At 43.3% G+C, this 19,220-nt stretch overlaps 1 protein-coding gene across 2 annotated transcripts; it reads right to left on the reverse strand.

Moving 5' to 3' along the window:
- Positions 1-6,337: 6,337 nt before the first annotated feature.
- hpcal1 (hippocalcin-like 1) lies at positions 6,338-17,676 on the reverse strand. 2 transcript variants are annotated; one of them, XM_084083307.1, is made up of 6 exons: positions 17,391-17,676; positions 11,218-11,318; positions 11,149-11,182; positions 10,707-11,114; positions 8,753-8,858; positions 6,338-6,629 (listed from the first exon to the last, which is right to left on the reverse strand). In XM_084083307.1, exons 4-6 carry the CDS (start codon positions 11,082-11,084, stop codon positions 6,532-6,534), a joined length of 582 nt encoding a protein of 193 aa, XP_083939433.1. In that variant the 5' UTR covers positions 11,085-11,114; positions 11,149-11,182; positions 11,218-11,318; positions 17,391-17,676; the 3' UTR covers positions 6,338-6,531. The 2 variants fall into 2 exon arrangements, with proteins under 2 accessions (XP_083939433.1, XP_083939432.1); XM_084083306.1 differs by having other exon boundaries at positions 11,149-11,318.
- Positions 17,677-19,220: the final 1,544 nt, after the last annotated feature.

Genomic DNA, 19,220 nt, shown 5'->3' on the forward strand with positions numbered 1-19,220 from the left:
TTCATGTAAACTGTGTTACAATATCAGAAATATAAAGATCACGGAGTGCATGCAATACTAAAGGCATATCGAGAATCATATTGAGTACTGTTATAGAATTTTACCAAGTAACATTTCAGTTTTATTTCAAATATTTCACTCGATGTCTCGCTATGGGAGAGCGCCCTCCGGCGTGATCACACAGAAGTACACCTTCATAAACTTCCAGACAATTCTATTGGCTGGACTGACCTTCCTCTGACTGGAGGTCCCGCCCTCATCCTATATCAGTCAGTGGAGGGTCATTTTCCCTAATTCAGTTTCTCTTCTCGTTCGCGATCGAGGAAGCACCTTCTCAGTCCACCTTATGAAGTCAGTACGGCGAAAGTCTCAACAGGACAGGATAATATCCCGGACCGCGAGACGCTACTGATGGTAGGTGTTGACTTTTCTTTACAAAACCTGCTAGGAACTTAATACGTTCCATAGCCAAGCTTAATAAGCTAAAAAGAAAGCATAGTCTGCTTACATAGTAATCGTGATTCGAAGGACGAGTTTAATACACTCTCCCTAGTCTCACCCTGATTACTAGCCACAGCTAGCCCTGAGCTAGCTGTAAAGAACAACACGCCAGTATAATATACTCGGCCCCAGTGTTTGTTTCTTTCAAGCCTAGCAGCAGGTTGCCAGAGGGAGAGCCCTGAGCTCTCCTCAGCCCCACAGACTGCTAGCCACAGTTAGCCACGAGCTAGCTAGGGAAAAACAAACATGTGAGCATAGTCCGCTCAACCCCTGTGTTTTCGTTTTTTCCCTCCTCCCTGTTCTGTTCCCTAAAGCTTAAAACGCTTAACGTGAACGTGGCCTCCACAACTCTGAGGAGCAGGACCGGGTCCAAGAGCCCCGGTCCCGCAGAAAAGAGTGCGGGACGCCACCGGGTAGTATCATAATACTACCGGCTAGCGTAGCATGTCGTCACCGAGAGCTTAACAAGCTCCCACTAGCGACACTTCTTGCAGGCTACCATGCTAACACAGGGTAAACACGACATTTTAACATCGTGTTTTTCTCCAGGGTGACTTCTCACCCACAAGCTAACACCGAGTAAACACACCAGCGTCGTCCGCTCTTAGTGTGCTTTCTCCGGGTCAGCTCTGCACGCCACCAGCTAGCGCCATAAGATACCAGCTAGTTTTTAGCATGTTGTCACCAGTGAGCTTAATAAACTCCCACTAACAACACGTTTGGCAAGCTATAGCAAACACGACAGCGTCCCTGCTGTACATTGTGGTTTTTCTCCGAGGTGGTTCTTAGCCAAGAGCTAAAACACTGAACAAACACACCAGCGTTTACACTCTTAAATGTGTCTTTTCTCTGACCAGCTTAATACGCTACCAGCTAGCTTAGTGCGTTGCCATCGGTGAAGCTTAACAAGCTCCTACCAGCAACACGTTACACACTGCGTGCTGACACAGAGTAAACACGACAGCATAACCTGCTTCACATCGTGTTTTCTCCCAGAGGTGGTTTTAGCCACGAGCTAAACACCGGGCAAACACCAGCGTAGTACGCTCCTACTGTATTCCTTCAGAGACAGCCCTGTACGCCGCCAGCTAGCATAATATGCTACCGGCTTGCTTAGCACGTTGCCATCGGTAAGCTTAGCGCTCCCACTAGCAACACGCTTTGCACACGACGTGCTATCACTGAGTAAAAACATGACAGCATCACTGCTCCACATCGTGTTTTCGTCTCTAAAGTGGCCTCGTAGCCACGAGCTAAAACCGAGCAAACACACTAGCGTTAAACGCTCCTAGTGTTTCTCTTTCAGCTCTGCAAGCCACCAGCTAGCATCATAAACTACCAGCTGGGCAGGCTACAGTTAGCTACACGCTAACACCGACATCGTGTTGTTTCTCTGGGACAATAAAAGCTTAGAACGTTTTTCTCCCATACACGACTCCCCTGTTTACAGACCTTGCCACAAACAGGCTCCACGCGTGTTGTGAACAATGACCGCTGCAGTCCAGCAACGAAGGGACCCCTGTCCCTCGAAAGAGTGCGGGGTCTGCGGGAATAGAATGTCGGGTCACGACGAACACAACTCATGTGTTATTTGCCTGGGACCAACCCACGCAGCCCGAGGGCCGTGTGAGGAAGGTCCGTTCCGCATAGGCATGCAGACTAACCGAACCTAGGTTCGTCAGAAAAGCGGGCCAAACATTTCCAGTCCCTTCTACACCAAGTTAGGAAGAGGACATGGACGAGGGCCAAAAGTTACTCCGGGGTACAGAATATGTCCCCTATAACCAGGTCATTGAGCAGGCGACTGGCCAGTAAAACGAGCCTCTCCCCACGACTCATACTCGACCTCGAGTTGCCAGCGGCGTAGCCTATAGCCACAAGCCGCAGCCAGTATGAGAGAACGGTTTTTAATGCCTACTCCTGTTGGCAACCAGCACTGGGGCAACAGTTGACGTGTCCTGGGCTGAGCCCTACTCTTCCGCTACCCGTGGAAGAAGGGGTTGCCACACACCTCACGTCAGAAGCCACGGCTCTGACACGAGAGCCCAAATCCATTGCGAAGCACGCGTCGCCTAAATGGCAGGCGTTCTTGCTTGCAGTTTACAGGCCAGGAGGAGCACCCTAGCCAGCCAGAGGCAGGCCTCGGGTAGCTACTCTACAAGAGTGAAATACAGAAAGGAGAGGGACATGGCTGGGACTATGTCAGGAGGAGACGGTGGACACTGCCTCCCCCTCTCTCTCTGGTGGTCCTGGAGTTCTGGTGACCGGGCGGGGCGAACACGCTCCACCGCCCGATGGAAAAGAGAATGACTTTACACACTATACATTATGTGGATAATGTTGTGTAAGTATAAACATGAGTTACGACTGTAACCCAGGTTCGCTGATACTATGACCAATATGTCTCCTTGGCAAGACATCAGAGTGGTTATTAGAAATTGAACCCTCTCTACCTGTTTCTCCAATAAAATTCAAACCGTTACAGCCTGAATTTCAGGGGCACGGCGAAAAGAAATGAAACAGGACAAAACCAGAACATAAGGGACACACGCTCGCTACCACAGAGGTCTCACAGACACTTCAGGGTAGCGGGGCGAATACTCGCCATGAAGAGAGGACGATTACGCCCTGTCCCAAAGGGAACGGCTCACGGTCGACTCTGTTCAACCACTATATGGCGCCACGGCACCACAATCGAGCCTAACCAGTGTTGTAGGAACCCCACTGTATGATATTTGGAATGGATAAGGTGCAACACACCACAGTAGGTGCTGCACTCTAAATCCAGGGATGTATACTACAGTTCGCCTCGAGACCTCCCCAGGCTAGTGGAAGCGATCTTCCCTTAAGCAGGGGACAGGCGGGCGATTTTCTACAGGAAGATAATTCTCCCTGCTAAGAAGACGAACTGTACAGGAAATACCCAGAGACCAAGCTAACAGCGGCTCTACTCGTGCTATTCCTGGTCAAAAAAGAATGGGGGGGGGGCTGCGTCCGATACTGGACCTAAGAGCCCTCAATCAGTATCTAATGGCGTTCAAATTCAGGATGTTATCAAATCCGTCTCTCCGCATGGTGCGTCAGAGAGACTGGTTCACATCGATAGACCTGAAAGACGCCTATTTTTATGCTCTTTTTTACCCACCACACAGAAATCTCTGTTGTTAGGGTTCTGAGGTTAAAATTACGAATACACGGTGCTACCGTTTGTAACGTCCTCAGCCCAGAGTATTTGTCGAATTCACGCAGGTTGCGATTGGCCCTCTGAGGAGAGAAGGCACTCGCATAGCGTCTTACATAAGATGATGGGCTGCTACAAGCCGACTCAAGGATCAGCGGCAAGGCAGCATACTCAGAAAGTGGTGTCTCACCTACTGAAATCAAGTTTTCAGGATCAACTGCGTGTTGGTGCCTGCACAAACAGCGAATTTCACAGGCAGGACTCTGAACTCACTATTGTTCAAAGCCAGCCCGCCACTGAAAAGGATCAGTCCTTTTTGTCCTGCCTGGCACAATTTTGCACGGGCCGGAGGGTCTCCTTCAAAATGTGCATGAGAATGACAGGTATGATGGCCTCAGCCGTATCGCTAAGACGGCTGGGCAGTTGCGGTCGTGTGTTGGTCAATGGTCACAAAGGAATGTGTGACAGCGCTGTGTCGCTGGAGGAATCTGTGATTCCTCTCAAGACGACTGGTCTCTGCACCCGGAGATACCAGGACGGGTCTGGGATCGTTTGATCGCCCCCCTGGTGGATCTTTTGCCTCACTGGAAGACACGGGATGTCCGTTGTTCTTCTCAGTGGAGGGTGTGGTGCCTCTGGGTCGAAATGCACTAGTGCACAAATGGCTCGGAACTCTTTTTACGTTTTCCTCCGCTGTCCCTGTTGGCTCCCACACTCATGAGAGTGAGGGACCAGGGGCTGATGGTGATACTGGTGGCCCCAGAATGGGGTCACTGGGTGTCAGTCGAACCTGTCCTGTACGACCGCTCGTGGCTACTTCCGTTACGCAGAAACATGCTAACGCTAGTAGGGGACGAGTTAATTTGTGACCAGAACATCTGACTCTCTGGGCTCAGCCCATGAGGGGATGAATCTGAGTACAGAGGGGTTACTCCAGAACGGTTTGAGATGAGGTGCGAGAAATCGCACCCTATATAGGCGTCTCGCACTGTGCCGTTCCAAACCCATGTCCATTAAGTCCTTCTGCAGGACTTAGTGGATAAGGGCAGAGTTTTTTCCACAATAAAAGTCTACTTGGAGGCTATCTCAGCCTGCCGTATTGCTTGAGGCCGAGACGGTGGGTCAGCACTGCCTGATTTGTCGGTTCATGAAGGGACCAAACGTCTCTTCCCGAGCCTCTGTGTCAGATTGACAGAACAACTGTCAATCAAGACTGTGTTACTGATGGCTTCAGTGACTACTGTAGAGCTCAGTGATCTTCATGGACTGTCAGTACACGGGGAGTGTACACAGTTCAAGGAAGGGACTACAAGGGTGGTTGTCAGACCCAGACCTGGGTGTGGGCTAAAGAACCCCTTGGTACCAAGTGTCCTTGTGACCTTTTAATGCGTTTTCATCCGCCTCCTTTCGCCTCATGAGAGGATGAAAGGTTACATTGCCTTTGTCCGGTTCGGGCTTTGGAAATGTGCATTGGCAGATCTAGGGCTTTGAGAAAGTCAGATCAGCTATTTGTGTCATGGGCTCCACGGATAGTGGACTAGCCCAGTGCATAACAGACACTTTCCCACTGGATTTTAGAGGCTATTCAGTTAGCCTATTACAGTGGTGGGATGCTGCCCCAGTGGGACTGTGGGCACATTCTACAAGGGAAATAGCGACATCATGGGCCCTCTTCGGGGGGGTCTCCATCTGAGATGTCTGCAGTGTGGCATGTTGGGTTAGGCCTTGACATTTGCCAGGTTCTACAGTTTGGACGTAACTGCAGCCCCTGTGGCGCATACAGTACGGTCCTTAGTGTAGCCTCCAGACACGGGGATCATGCCCCTAGGCTGGTTACTCTGGACTTCGAGATAACAATCAGGGAGTGTATTATATCTCCCATAGCGAGACATCGAGTGAAATATTTGAAATAAAACTATAGGTTACTGGACGTAACCCCGGTTTTATGATAATATAAGCGAGATGTCTCGAAAGACACCCTTCTTGTTTACGAACGAGAAGAGAAAGGTTATCTTGAATTAGGGAAAATGACCCTCCACTGACTGATATAGGATGAGGGCGGGACCTCCAGTCAGAGGAAGGTCAGTCCAGCCAATAGAATTGTCTGGAAGTTTATGAAGGTGTACTTCTGTGTGATCACGCCGGAGGGCGCTCTCCCATAGCGAGACATCTCGCTTATATTATCATAAAACCGGGGTTACGTCCAGTAACCTATAGTTTTTCTCTTTGAGTGACATAACAAAATGGGAAGATAATACCTGCAAGTATATTCCTATTGGTACAAATATGGCACTTGACAAAGTAAAAACACTTTTAAAGTGAGAGCATTTCAAAGTAAAGTATATACAGAATGGCTTAATTGAAGAACATAATCCACTGGGCAGTGACAGAGGAGGGAGCCACATCCATGCAACATGGAGAACTATTTGATAATGTAAACATTAAGACATTAAGCGAATATGAAAACACCAAAAGGTAATGGCGTGGTGAACAGAACCTCCGTCAAGTTAACACCATTAGCTGTATGCATGCAGGTGTGGGTTTTGTCTGTGTATTTGGATTAATGCTTTAACAAGATGACAATTAACCATGCTTAGTTGACTGGAGCCCCCCAGGGCTCTAACTATACTATCAATGGAATGAATGGATGGATGCATACTTAGGCAGAGAGAGAGAGAGAGAGAGTGTGTGTGTGTGTGTGTGTGTGTGTGTGTGTGTGTGTGTGTGTGTGTGTGTGTGTGTGTGTGTGTGTGTGTGTGTGTGTGTGTGTGTGTGTGTGTGTGTGTGTGTGTGTGTGTGAGATAGCGATAATGTCTATTTCAGCATCTATCTGTCCCAGTCTTTCATTCTCAGAACTGACGAGATGTGCCCTGGTCAGATTGCAGTAGCCTGACAATGGAGGGGTCACTTTTGGCACCTCTAATGAACTCTTCCAGCGACAGCCTCCCTGTGGAGGAAGAACACACAACACATTACAGCCTAAATACAGTATAGGGCAAACTTATTGACATAATATCCCATGATGGAACTGGAGTTTTAATCTTGGTGGACATGGTCCTTTTTATTTAAGCCAGCAGGTGACGCTGTTGCATCAATTTAACTTCTTAGCCAAGAATTCAAGTGTGCTGGATGATGGTCTTTCCCCCCTGATTTAGTAGCAGTAGTTGACATCACATAAACCATACACACACCATTTGCTGGGGGTCCCCAGCAAAATGAGGAACAGTTTAAACACTTTACGCCCTATTTTTTTTTGTCAGCTATTTGAAAATAGCCGATCTACATGCTCACAACACATTGCGATGCATTGTGAGCTTGTAGATTGAGAGATGTTGACAAATGCTGATAAATCTTCTCTTACAGAGGTCCCTGGCACACAATCTTCTCAAATGGAGGTCTGACATACAGTATTAATTTAGGGTCCTTTACATGAACATGTTGAGAACCACTGCCATACACTAATAAATCAGGCTTTGGAGTTGAAAGTTTCAAGCACATTGCACTTCTGACCGCACCCAGTCTGTAATGACACAGCAGAGTTGCATTCAGCCTCTCTCTCTTTCTCTCTCTTTCTCTCTCTTTCTCTCTCTCTCTCTCTCTCTCTCTTGTCATGTATGTTAATGGTGATGCATTGAGCATCAGAGGCCCTATCTTGCATGGCGCCTCATCCCTTATGCCTAATCTTATTAGTAATTTTGTATTTATTTTGAAAAAAATTTAAAATAATGAAAATAGCCAATCTACAAGCTCACAACGCGTCGATGTAGCTATTTTCAATATTTTAAAATGTTTCCCAAAATAAGGGATAATGCCCAGGTTCCAGTTGCCACTATGGTTGCTGAATAGGCAACTGTGTCTCCTCTTAGCAGAATTGTCATAAATTAAAGGTTCATAAACATGTTTGAGTAAAATTGAGAATGCTACTGATAAACTACATTAGAATGACATTGAAGTGTTTTTTAGGTGTTTAGGCTTTGTTTCTTTTAAAGTTTTGTAAAAAAATGTATTCATGATTTGCTTTTACATCAAAACTCATCAATAAATATTTACAATCAGTGAGCTATGTCATATAATACTGTAGTGTTGTTTTAGTTTTTTACGTCAAACATATGTCAAAGGCTGGTGCAAAACATTGTTGGAAGGAAATTCAACCAGAAAAACTTTGGAAACCAGTGTAAAACATTGTCAAATTGAAGGCACGCCTACCCAAGTATTTTGCACAGCTGATGGAAAACACCTGCTGTGACATCACTGAGTGGTTGTTTGAAGGGCAATATGTTTGAAAGTGTCAACCCAGAGCAGTGCAACAGACGTTTTCTGCCTTTTGTGTGGATTTACACTTTACAGAGAGGAATATATATAACATATATATATATAACACTAGATGCACTTGTGGGCTGTTAATGTGAGTGTGTAAACAGCCATGACTACAGTAACTAAAAACATCCCTAAGATACCCCATCCACGATGGGTTGATGAGAAAGTGTTCAAAACTAGCTGGAAAATCAAGCAAGAGGGGAGAGCCACAAATGAACAATGGATATCTTAACACAATCCCAAACTGAAGAAGCTGGCGTACAGCTGCAATGTTGGTGAGTTTAACATCGTTAAATCAGATCGGACTTTTCTGTTTGGATGTATGGGCTGTCAAGGGTTGGTATTGCAACTCTAGATTCCAGATATTAAAAACAGGATCTAAGAGTTGCTTGCGGCTAGAAAGCTGCATGAGACTAAGCTAATTCAGGTTAGTTCATGGTAGGAAGATAAAGTGAAAGTCAGGTGGGTTTGGCTCTGGCTGGCAGGTGTAACATCTTCAAATTACAATGTAGCCGAGTTTGGATGGATTTATGCTGTTTATGACGTGTATTTGTTCTGCTTGTCTGTTCCCTGGTTGCTGGGGAAACTTGTTAGCTCTCACTCCATAAACATTGGCACTTCATCGGTTCTTCAGTGGTTCTTTGAGATGGTTGTGGTGCTATATAGCACCTCAGTGTATTTCAGTGGTTTCACATTGACATTCAAATATAGTTGACTACTTTACAAACATTTAGATATGTCTGTGTGTCTTACCATCATTGTCAACATCCATCTGTCTGAAGATCTTATCTGTCCTTTTCTCTGGTGTTGATTCATCTTCAGGCATCTTCATCACTGATGACACCATCTTGTATATTGCCTGTAGAGGATGGGGGATAAGTGAGCATTTCCATGATCATGTATAGCAGGGATCTTCAACGTTTTTCAGGCCAAGGACCCCTTAGCTGAGAGGGAGATTAAGCAGGGACCCCCTACTACATGTTGTATAAAATTGCGTTACAGATTCAACGTTTTCATTGATTTCATATATAGCTTCATAGACTTGTTTGACAGCACTATGATCAATGTTGTGTAAAATAATGTTTATCTCATTCACATTTTTCATATTCTAATGTGTATTTTCTGACATTTAACAACTTAAACCCCAATCTGGGAACCCATCGCCAAATGAAAAGGAAAAACAGCGCCCTCTGCTGTTTTTTGGGGCGGTGTAGCCGCCCCCTATAAGTGAGTTTTGGACAATTCATTGCTAATAATATTAACATTTTCCTCATCTTTATTAACCAGGGTAAATCACATTGAGATTTCTAGTTTCTTTTTCAAGTGGGCAATGCTTGATACACTGTTACTTGTACACACATTCACACCTGGGAGCTGGCCATTTACAAACACACTGTTATATGCTTACTTTAAGCGACTTGGGCTTGTCTGTAGTTGCTTATTTGGACTTCCTTCCTACCTAACCGCTTGTTTCTCTTGCAAAATCTGGCAAAACTGATTCACACATACACTGATTCCTAAGCAGCTCCACTGGAGCAGTTTTAGAGTTAGGTGTCTTGCTCAAGGGCAGTTTTACTGTCGCATATCCAATTTCAAGAGGGATTATGTTAATGCTGCTAGAGCTAATGTTCTATTTCATATTCTATGTTTTGTTATGCTACAAAAATAGCAAATGGTATAATGCACATTAAGGAGTATAACATAAATAATAACAAAAGCATATAGTCGCGGCCATTGTGACCAGGGAATTGTTTTTCCTCCCAAACCTAGTGGACTGAGCTAATATTGATATGGCCCAGGCAGCAGTTCAGTTAACCATGTTGGAAGAGTAAATATAGCCACTTTGATAAGAGGAATACAAATAGAAAGGACAGCCTGTATCCATGATGAAAATTGAAAATATCATATGACTTTAGATTTAGAAAAGGAACAATAACATATTGTTTATGAGTATAAAAAATATTGGACAATTTGCTTGGACCTATTAGGCCCTGCCTGCATTCACTGTAGTTTTAACATACTGAGAATTGTTGAGCAACACAAATACATTTTACACTATACATTTTCTAAAAAATAAAAAAAAAATAATTACAGATTTCCATAGGATCTGTTTGAATACCTAATAAATGCACTGATCAGGTTACACACTAAGGTTCACAACCTGTGGGCTGGGGCATATTGCTATGTGTGAAACGAAGCGTATGCCTCATTTACATTAGTTTCATTTTGTGCCCACCAAATATATCTGATCTACAAGCTCACAACACGTCACGCTGTGATGTATTGTGAGCTTGTAGATCAGACATATTTGGTGCAGCTCTAGCAGGTGGCGCACAGCCAACCGCAAGCTGGTTCTTTAAGGTGATGGCACCTGACACTCTGATTGGTTTTACTAATGTAACGCCCCAAACACACCCATGACTAATTCAGGGCCCTTTATGCCGGGCGCAGACACATGGCACCCACATTTAGCATCCTCTAGATACTACAATTGCGCTAGACACACCCCCACGGCAGAAGTTAAGACGATGCGCCATGGTGTAAAGTTCCGCCATTAAAATAGGGCCTTTGGTCTTAATTTAACTCCAAATAGTGTACAAATGGAACAAAGGGTCCATTTGGTTTCGTTTGTACACTCTTCAGACTTACAGTAAATGAACACTGGGATTGTATTGTGTGTCCTCTGAAAAACATAACATTTCCCCACCTGCACGATCTCCAGCATCTCTGCACGGCTGATGTAGCCATTACCATCCAGGTCATACATGCTGAAGGCCCAGCGCAGCTTCTGTTCCAGGCCGCCACGAGATGTCACACTCAACGCAATGATGAATTCCCGGAAGTCTATGGTGGCATCACCGTTGGTGTCAAAGGTGCGGAAGACGTGCTCTGCGAACTTTGATGCGTCTCCGTATGGGAAAAAGTTGGCATAAATCTTCTTGAACTCCTCAACGGTGAGGTGCCCCGTAGGGCAATCCTTGAGGAAGCCGCGGTACCACTCCTGCAGCTCATGGTCCGAGAATTCTGTGTTTTCCCTCAGGTCGTTCAGGACCTCAGGACGGAGTTTGCTGTTCTGTTTTCCCATGATGCAATGCTCTTTCACAGACAGACAGACCTGGTCTCCTACAATACTTCTCTACTCTATGGACGTGGTCTCCTACAATACTTCTCTACTCTATGGACCTGGTCTCCTACGGTACTTCTCTGCTCCAATGGACCTGGTCTCCTACGGTACTTCTCTGCTCCAATGGACCTGGTCCCCTACACTAGTTCTCTGCTATACTCCCCGACGTCCCCGGCTGCCTGGTTTCCTCCGATCCTGTGGGAGAGAACAATTTTCTCATTAATATCCTTGTGTGAATTACATAAATGATTCATTGGCTCAATAAATCCTCACCGTGTGCAGTGTTTTATAATAAAACTTGTGTGTAAGATTAATTACGGTGAGCCAAGTGGTGATGTCATCAAGTGGGGATTTATATGAAGCAAAAAGATAAGATTACAGACTACAATATCCCAATGCCCCTCTCAGTGGGCTGAGAAGTGGTCTCTATGTGGATGCAGTTTTAATCGTCTGGCATTGATAATTTATCGACCATTCACCGCGTGGTGGATGGATGCATGTCTTAAGGCATAGCAAGTCTCGGTAAAGATAGTTTCTCAAAGGTCAGAGGGATACTCGTGGCCGTTACTTTACTGTATGAGCTTCATTGATTAAATATAATGATCAGCACATGTACATAGACATACTACACATGCATATGTGCACTGATATCTGATAATCAAGTATGGTGACTTGGTATGTGAAGGCCAACTCTCATTCATAACAAGCCAGATACAGAGAAACTCTGCATCTGGCTAAAAACAAAAATACAAATGAAAGGGATATGGATATGGTCATGATGTGCAGAATCTTGAGGACAATGCATTCCTTTTGCCTTTGGTTTATGTGCCTTATGTAAATTCTGTCTCCATGGTAACATTTAGAACATTGTGTTTATTTGTGTATACATATTCGGGATTGGGACACGAGGGCGCACATAAACAGCTTATCCTGAGGAAGAAACATAAGCAGGACATTAACTGTTGGATAGAAAATCACTGTGCAGTCATCACACTCATTGAAGTGCAGACAGTAAGTTACCAGTTTCCAGTTACACCACCACCTTTCCAGTTACCTGGAAAGGTGTGTGTGTGTGTGTGTGTGTGTGTGTGTGTGTGTGTGTGTGTGTGTGTGTGTGTGTGTGTGTGTGTGTGTGTGTGTGTGTGTGTGTGTGTGTGTGTGTGTGTGTGTGTGTGTGTGTGTGTGTGTGTGTGTGTGTGTGTGTGTGTGTGTGTTGCCGTGGGTACATGCGTGTGTGTGTGTGCTGTTGGTTGAAATTTCTCATGGGGGTAGTGGGAAGATTAACAATTTTTCCAGACAATTTTCCTCAATAACAACAGCCAGAGGGATTGATACTGTGAAATATCGCATTAGTAGGAGCCATTAAAAATAACATCAGAGCTGTGCAGCCTGCGCAGCTACAGTAATTTGAAGCTATGGTGATCAACAACGTAGTGGTAATACCAGACAGTGTCAGAATCGGGTTTAGTTGTCACATCAAAGGTTTACAGGTGTAAAGAAGTGGGTGGAATTCTTTATATGCGCTCCATGATTTTGTAGTATTCTGTGAGAAGAGTATAGAGGTAGACCGTAGAGTGAGAATAGAAGGGAAAGAGATAGAAACAGGTTTGAAGTAAACAAATAAGATATGACCATAGTGTATATTGTATACTGTATGTGATAGTTGGTATATATATGGTGTGTAGGACATTGACATATATGACTCGCTTCACAAAGCAAAGAGTTTAGCCTATTATTTCTTTTTTTTCATCTTTCTTTTTTGCAGCAAAGAGAACGATCTGAGAAACATGACCTCAAGCATTCTTTAAAGATATGTGTGTGCTGTAACTGGGTGGGACAATAAAGAGAGATGTGGGAGTACGAATGGAGTAACAAGAGAAATCGTTTCTGGTTATACTAAACAGGCTGCTCTTCCCATTTGCACACAGCGTGAGTTTGATGACATATTGATCCATCTGAATAACTTCTATCTCGCCTATCTATGTTGCCATAGGAGCTCATTGGAGAGAGAGACAAAGAGTCACAAGAACAGTCATCGTCTCTCTTTTGTCCCTGTTCCAATTATTGAAAAGCTATTGGCACCAGAATGATCTACCAAAGATGGAGTCTTTTATGTGCACAGGCACCTCATTTCTCATACAGCCATGTGGATGTAATTTCCGGCAATTTCATTGATCAGAATTGTAGTATGCTGTGGAGATTAGAGGGATGGGCAGATTTAGGAGAACAGTGACTGATACAAACCCTTGACAATGTCTTTAAGGCTTCAAATCATTGAAAGTAATGCCCCCCCCCACACACACAGTCATGCAGTGTCCTCTTCCGTCATTCTATACAACAAGATCCTTCCCAACCAAGCACATCATGCACAAACACACACAGCCCTGAGACCCATGCCCCTTCCGTTCTAATATACATGATCCTTCTATCCAATCGCGCACACACACACACACACACACACACACACACACACACACACACACACACACACACACACACACACACACACACACACACACACACACACACACACACACACACACACACACACACACACACACACACACACACACACACACACACACACACACACGTGTGCACGCACACACACCTTCCGTCCTAGCATGCAACAGGATGAGGAAGTAGGCTGTGCCTCCACAGGACGGGGTCACATGGACTTTTCCAGGACAGCTCACTGCGCTGCTGGCAGAGCTGGACCAGACATAAATACGGGCGTCGCTATTTATTCCCCTTACACACAAAGCCACATGAAACGCTACAAAAATTCCATTCTGGAACATTGAAAAGTGCTGTGTTGATGTTTTACTGGGCCTCTGTGTCATGTTCCCAAAAGGAGATAGTATAAATAGTTGTTCTTACAAAACGGACAAATATAATCAAATGGAAAAACTATCACTTCTCCGTGGGTTGACTAAAGGGACTGGATGACTTCCCTCCCCCAGAATGTTTTCATATCATTTGGGCAATTGCGCCTTTCATAAGTACACTAGATTTGATAAAGAGAGCTAAGGATGGAAGGATAGTTATGGCAGCAATTCGCAAGGTGAACTTTTAAACAGGTCTAATGGATAATGGTTGCCTCCTCATTGTTAATTTCATAACACGGGCACATCTAGCTGCCAGGAAAACATATTGATATAATTATCCCTCCCTACACACACACACACACACACACACATGCACACGCACACACAGACACATATATAAGGCTGTGTTTGCAGGGCAGAATAACATTTTACGAGTGTTTCCACAGCTGGGGTATTTATAGGCGAATGTTGAGCTTCCATGTGAATTGTGTGTGTGTGGTTAGAAAGCGAGAGAGCTGTGTGTGTGTGTGTGTGTGTGCGTGTGTGCGTGCTTGCGTGCGTGCGTGCGTGCGTGCGCACGCATTCACCCATACATTGAATATGTAACATTGTCAAGTGTGCACAGACTTGGAGCGCTGCTCGACGTACAACAGCCCGTTGGGAAATTATCCAGCACCATGTGTTGAGTCTTTTCAGTTCTCCACAATTACACAGCAACAGGCTCTCCCTTGTCACTCTGTCACTACATTAAACTGCCTTGCTGCAACCCCCCGCCACCTCCGTGCATGGCTGCACGTTCCACTTCTTCCATTGGGGCCCAGCCTGATTTATACTTTGTTGTACGACAGTTGAGCATCCCTTAGCTAATTAGACAGTTTCACATGGGCTCCGAGCTCATGCGTCCCTTCACTCTCTCACGACTGGTGTTCCTGTGACACCTTTGACCATCAGAGTTTCACAGTGCCTGCCTCCTTCCCCATATGGAAATTATAATAATATATAGTATGGTGGGTGCCGAAAACAACTGAAAACAACTGATCTTGGCGGCAAGCGACGCCGTCACGCGATGGAGTATAAATTAAGCTTAAGCCTTTGTAGTTTCTATAAACTCAGAGAGAGAGAGAGAGAGAGAGAGAGAGAGAGAGAGAAATGGGCAATTATATAGCCTACAGGCACCCATGCACTCATGTAAACACACAAACGCATGCATGAGCGCACATACACACACACACACACACACACACACACACAAATAGGGAGGCAGCCATATGCATTCATTTGACTTATAACAAATAATTTCCAAGTAGGGTAGGGTAGCACCTCCATTAAGCATGAGCTGTGTAATCATTGTCTGTGTCACTGAGCTGTTGACAGTGCTCACTATTGCACATGGAAGTGGTGTATAGGTCAACTCCGGGCTCTATAGTGTCAAAGGAATCTTTCCAGTGTGTGTGTCCGGGGGAAAAAAGAATCTCATCCTTTGGTTCAGCTCTTTCCCCTATACTGGATAGCTGATCACTATAAAAGCAACTGCAGCCCTTTAACCATTTGGACAATTCCCAGTCTCCTCCCAGAATAGAATTGGCAGGGCATCTTAATGATGTCACGGGGTCACAGGGAACATTTCCCATCGAACAAACCCGCATAATCTGCCACTGAGAAAATATTATTCTGTCCGTCTGTATTGCAGCTCCTTTTGATAGGAAAGCAAATTGAATAAACTGATATGCTTATGGTGGTTGGAGTGAAAGCAGACATTCATTTCATGTGTCAGGGAGGCATGTTGTGCACAGGATGAGCAGCGCTGAGCTGCAGTCAGCCCAGCTCGGTGCTCGTCTGCTGGTGCAAATCCATAACGTGGGCAAAGAGTTTGGTCTGATGTGTATTACAGTAGGTGCAGGAGAAAGGGCGAGAAAATGAGCTTTCCAGGCGTTCTCGCTTTGGCAAGTGTTTCATACCAGTTTTTCTCTGAACTGCTGTCAGAGGAAACCATACATAGTATAAAGATTGAGTCCCTTGACACAACAGTAGCCAAGGCAACAGGATAGTAGTGCTCAGGAGAGAGGGAGGCGGTGCAACTAGTGATCGGAGGCACAGGGCAGGAGCTATGTGCAGATCAACATGAATACTATGTTGTTTTGTATAATAACATATATAATTTTTATTTAATCGCCAACGGATTCATCTGCACAAAAAGGATAATTTTCAAATGGTATATTCATGCATAAAACAAAAAAAAATCTCTCTGTATTTTAGGAATGAAGTAGCAATTAAGAAAACAAATCACAATTATTATATTATTAATGTGCAAATGTTAACCACCAAAGCACTATTTTATAATGTTACAAGATCTATAAGCTCACAACGTGTGATGCATTATGAGATTGTAGATCTGCTTTTTTTTGTAGAAGAATTATGAAAACTTAGGGGACATCAGGTTGAAACTGGTTAACTGAATAATAATAGGCCTATACTGCACTTTGGATATCTGAGAACATTTTATTTTTAGTTGAAAATAATATTGTAGATTCACGTATTATGACGAGAAAGTAGCTTTTATTGCCTTTCATGTGTATTTTTTATGTGCATCACTTTGTGACTTCTGTTTAGAAAAGTGCATAAATAAAGTTATTATAAAGAATTGGGATGTCCCATAGGCAAATTACCCTGCCTGGCTGCACCTTTAATATATAACCAATAGGTTTGCCAAATAATATTTATTTCTTCACTTCCATTGCCTGCAGCAGTTTTGTGTGAATGTAGGCTAATAAAGAAAGTTGCCATAACTGGTCTATCTGGTAGGTTAGACTAAGTAGTGTAAAGTAACTAAGTACATTTACTCAAGTACTAGTATTTTGAGGTATTTTTTTTACTTTACTGGAGTATTTCCAATTTTCAATGAGGAGTACTTTTACTTCTACTCCACTACATCTCAGAGGCAATTGTAGCCAATATTGTAGCCTACTTTTACTCCACTACAATTATTTGAACATTTTAGTTACTATACTTTGTAGATTTTTATTATCATTACAAAACATACATTAACCACTTCAGCCGGGCCCTATATACATTTCGGACATTTGAAAATAGCCGATCTACAAGCTCACAATGCGTCAGAATGCCACGCATTGTGAGCTTGTAGATCTGCTATTTTCAAAAGATTATTATACAAATTATACATTTTCAAAACTTGTGAAATTGGACATCCTGCATAATGAGTAGCATACTTTCCACTTTTGGTACTTTACGCACATTTTGATACCAATACTTTTGTACTTTTTTTAAGCAAATGTTACTTATAACAGCTGATTTCTACATTGCAGTATTGATACTTTTACTTAAGTAAAGCATATGAGTATACTTTTTCCACCACTGTAAGTAGCCTAAGTATTAGAACATTTGTTAAGGGGGGAAAAGCCAACATGTTAATGTAACTTACCGCTTTATGAGCTGTATGATCGTCCGGTTGATGGATGGTCTGGTAATAGAAACACTCCTCCGCTCCCTTTAGAAACGGGCTGCCGATAACTTCGCTTATTTCACACCTACTCATGAAACTCACACACAAAAACACTTTCAGAGGGACGAGTAGTTGCCTCAACCTGAACAGAGAGTTGCTTTGTAACAGGGTTATTGGTTCAGTAAGGTACGTTTTCTTTTTAAATAGGCTATAAAACGTATATACTTTTAAACCGTTAAAGAGTATAATTGCTACAGGGCAGTGGTAGTTGTATCATTTTGTAGGATGTGGCATAGAGGTCGGTTTTCATTCGACTCGCCCACTTTCATGGGGGGGGGGGTATATTTCGAGTAATTGTTATTACACACGTAATGTAATTTGCTTTCCCGGCGTAATTTGGTTATGAAATGATTTCATTATGTTGAAATTCTTGAATAAATGCAGCCGTTGAGATAAGTTATGCACTTTCTACATTTGTGGAAAACAATCCTCTGACCCCCCTCCACACGTAGAATGAAACATTCCAGATATTCGCTCCTTCCATCCTCGTATCTTCGCTGTGTGTCATGCAGTGGTGGAAAGTAAGTACATTTACTCAAGTACTGTACTTAAGTACAATTTTGCGGTATTTTTACTTTACTGGAGTATTTCCAGTTTTCAGTACTTTTACTTCACATCTCAGAGGCAAATATTGTACTTTTACTCTGATGATCCACTACACTTATTTGAACTGTAGTTACTTGCAGATATACATTATTATATTATAAAACATACAATAACCACTTAAAAGCCCTATTTTATAAACTATCTACAAGTTCACAATGTTTGGCGATGCGACGAGTTGTTGAGCTTGTATTTGGCTATTTTCAAACATTTTAGTACTTTTACTTTTGGTACTTTAAGTATATTTTGATGCCGATACTTTTGTACTTTTACTCAAGTAACATTTTGAACACATGCATTTTACTTGTAATATAATGTGGTATTGATACTTTTACTTTGGTAAAATATCAGAGTACTTCTTCCTCCACTGGTGTCATGGAAATGTAGAACCCCATTTATGACACTATTACAGATGAACTATCATCTCCCCCACATTTACACCAATTTGCTAAAATTATGTTTTCTAAAAGTTTATTTTCTTTCATAGGCCATATGGGCAGGCTACTGTTTTTAGAAGCAGATAAATGAATAGTCAGTCGTAAACATAATCAAATTATAGCCTATAGGCCTACTATTACTAATATATATATATATATATATATATATATATATATATATATATATATATATATATATATTTATTTTTTTTTATTACAGTGGAAGATAAAAAAAGAAGAAAATAATCTTATGTGTTATTACAAAACATTCTAGGATGTTTGTGTAGAAGCTAATCTACTTTGCAAAGCAAGTGGATTAATCCAAAATTGTTTATTATTATTATTATTTCTTCAAAATTTCCCCGGGCGGAGAGAGGGCTATCGATTGTCCAATTGAGAATACCAGTGACGAATGACTTCCCATGTGGTGAAGTGACGTTGCAGACATGGTGGTATGTGTGTCAGCACTTCAGAGCATTGATAAATAATTAACTCTCTCTCTCTCTCTCTCTCTCTCTCTCTCTCTCTCTCTCTCTCTCTCTCTCTCTCTCTCTGACCCTCTGAAGCCTGACACCTGTGTTTCTAAGCACATAGAGTGTTTATGTCCCCCGAATAGTGAAGCCTAGGAGGGGGAGGACTCATTGTTTCTAATTCTAACACTAATAACTTGCGTATGATTGACACAAGCTGTGTGACTGTCAAAATCATT

The sequence above is a fragment of the Gymnoscopelus microlampas genome (assembly GCF_963454915.1).
Source record: "Gymnoscopelus microlampas genome assembly, chromosome: 16".
Lineage (NCBI taxonomy): Eukaryota > Metazoa > Chordata > Actinopteri > Myctophiformes > Myctophidae > Gymnoscopelus > Gymnoscopelus microlampas.

What these genes read in the sequence shown, in the direction of transcription:
- hpcal1 (XM_084083307.1), bottom strand. Translation starts at nt 11,084, where the DNA reads ATGGGAAAACAGAACAGCAAACTCCGTCCTGAGGTCCTGAACGACCTG. An exon ending in AGATGCTGGAGATCGTGCAG is followed by an intron (nt 8,859 to 10,706) that starts GTGGGGAAATGT and finishes CATCCTCTACAG; the next exon opens with GCAATATACAAGATGGTGTC. An exon ending in GATGGATGTTGACAATGATG is followed by an intron (nt 6,630 to 8,752) that starts GTAAGACACACA and finishes CTTCCTCCACAG; the next exon opens with GGAGGCTGTCGCTGGAAGAG.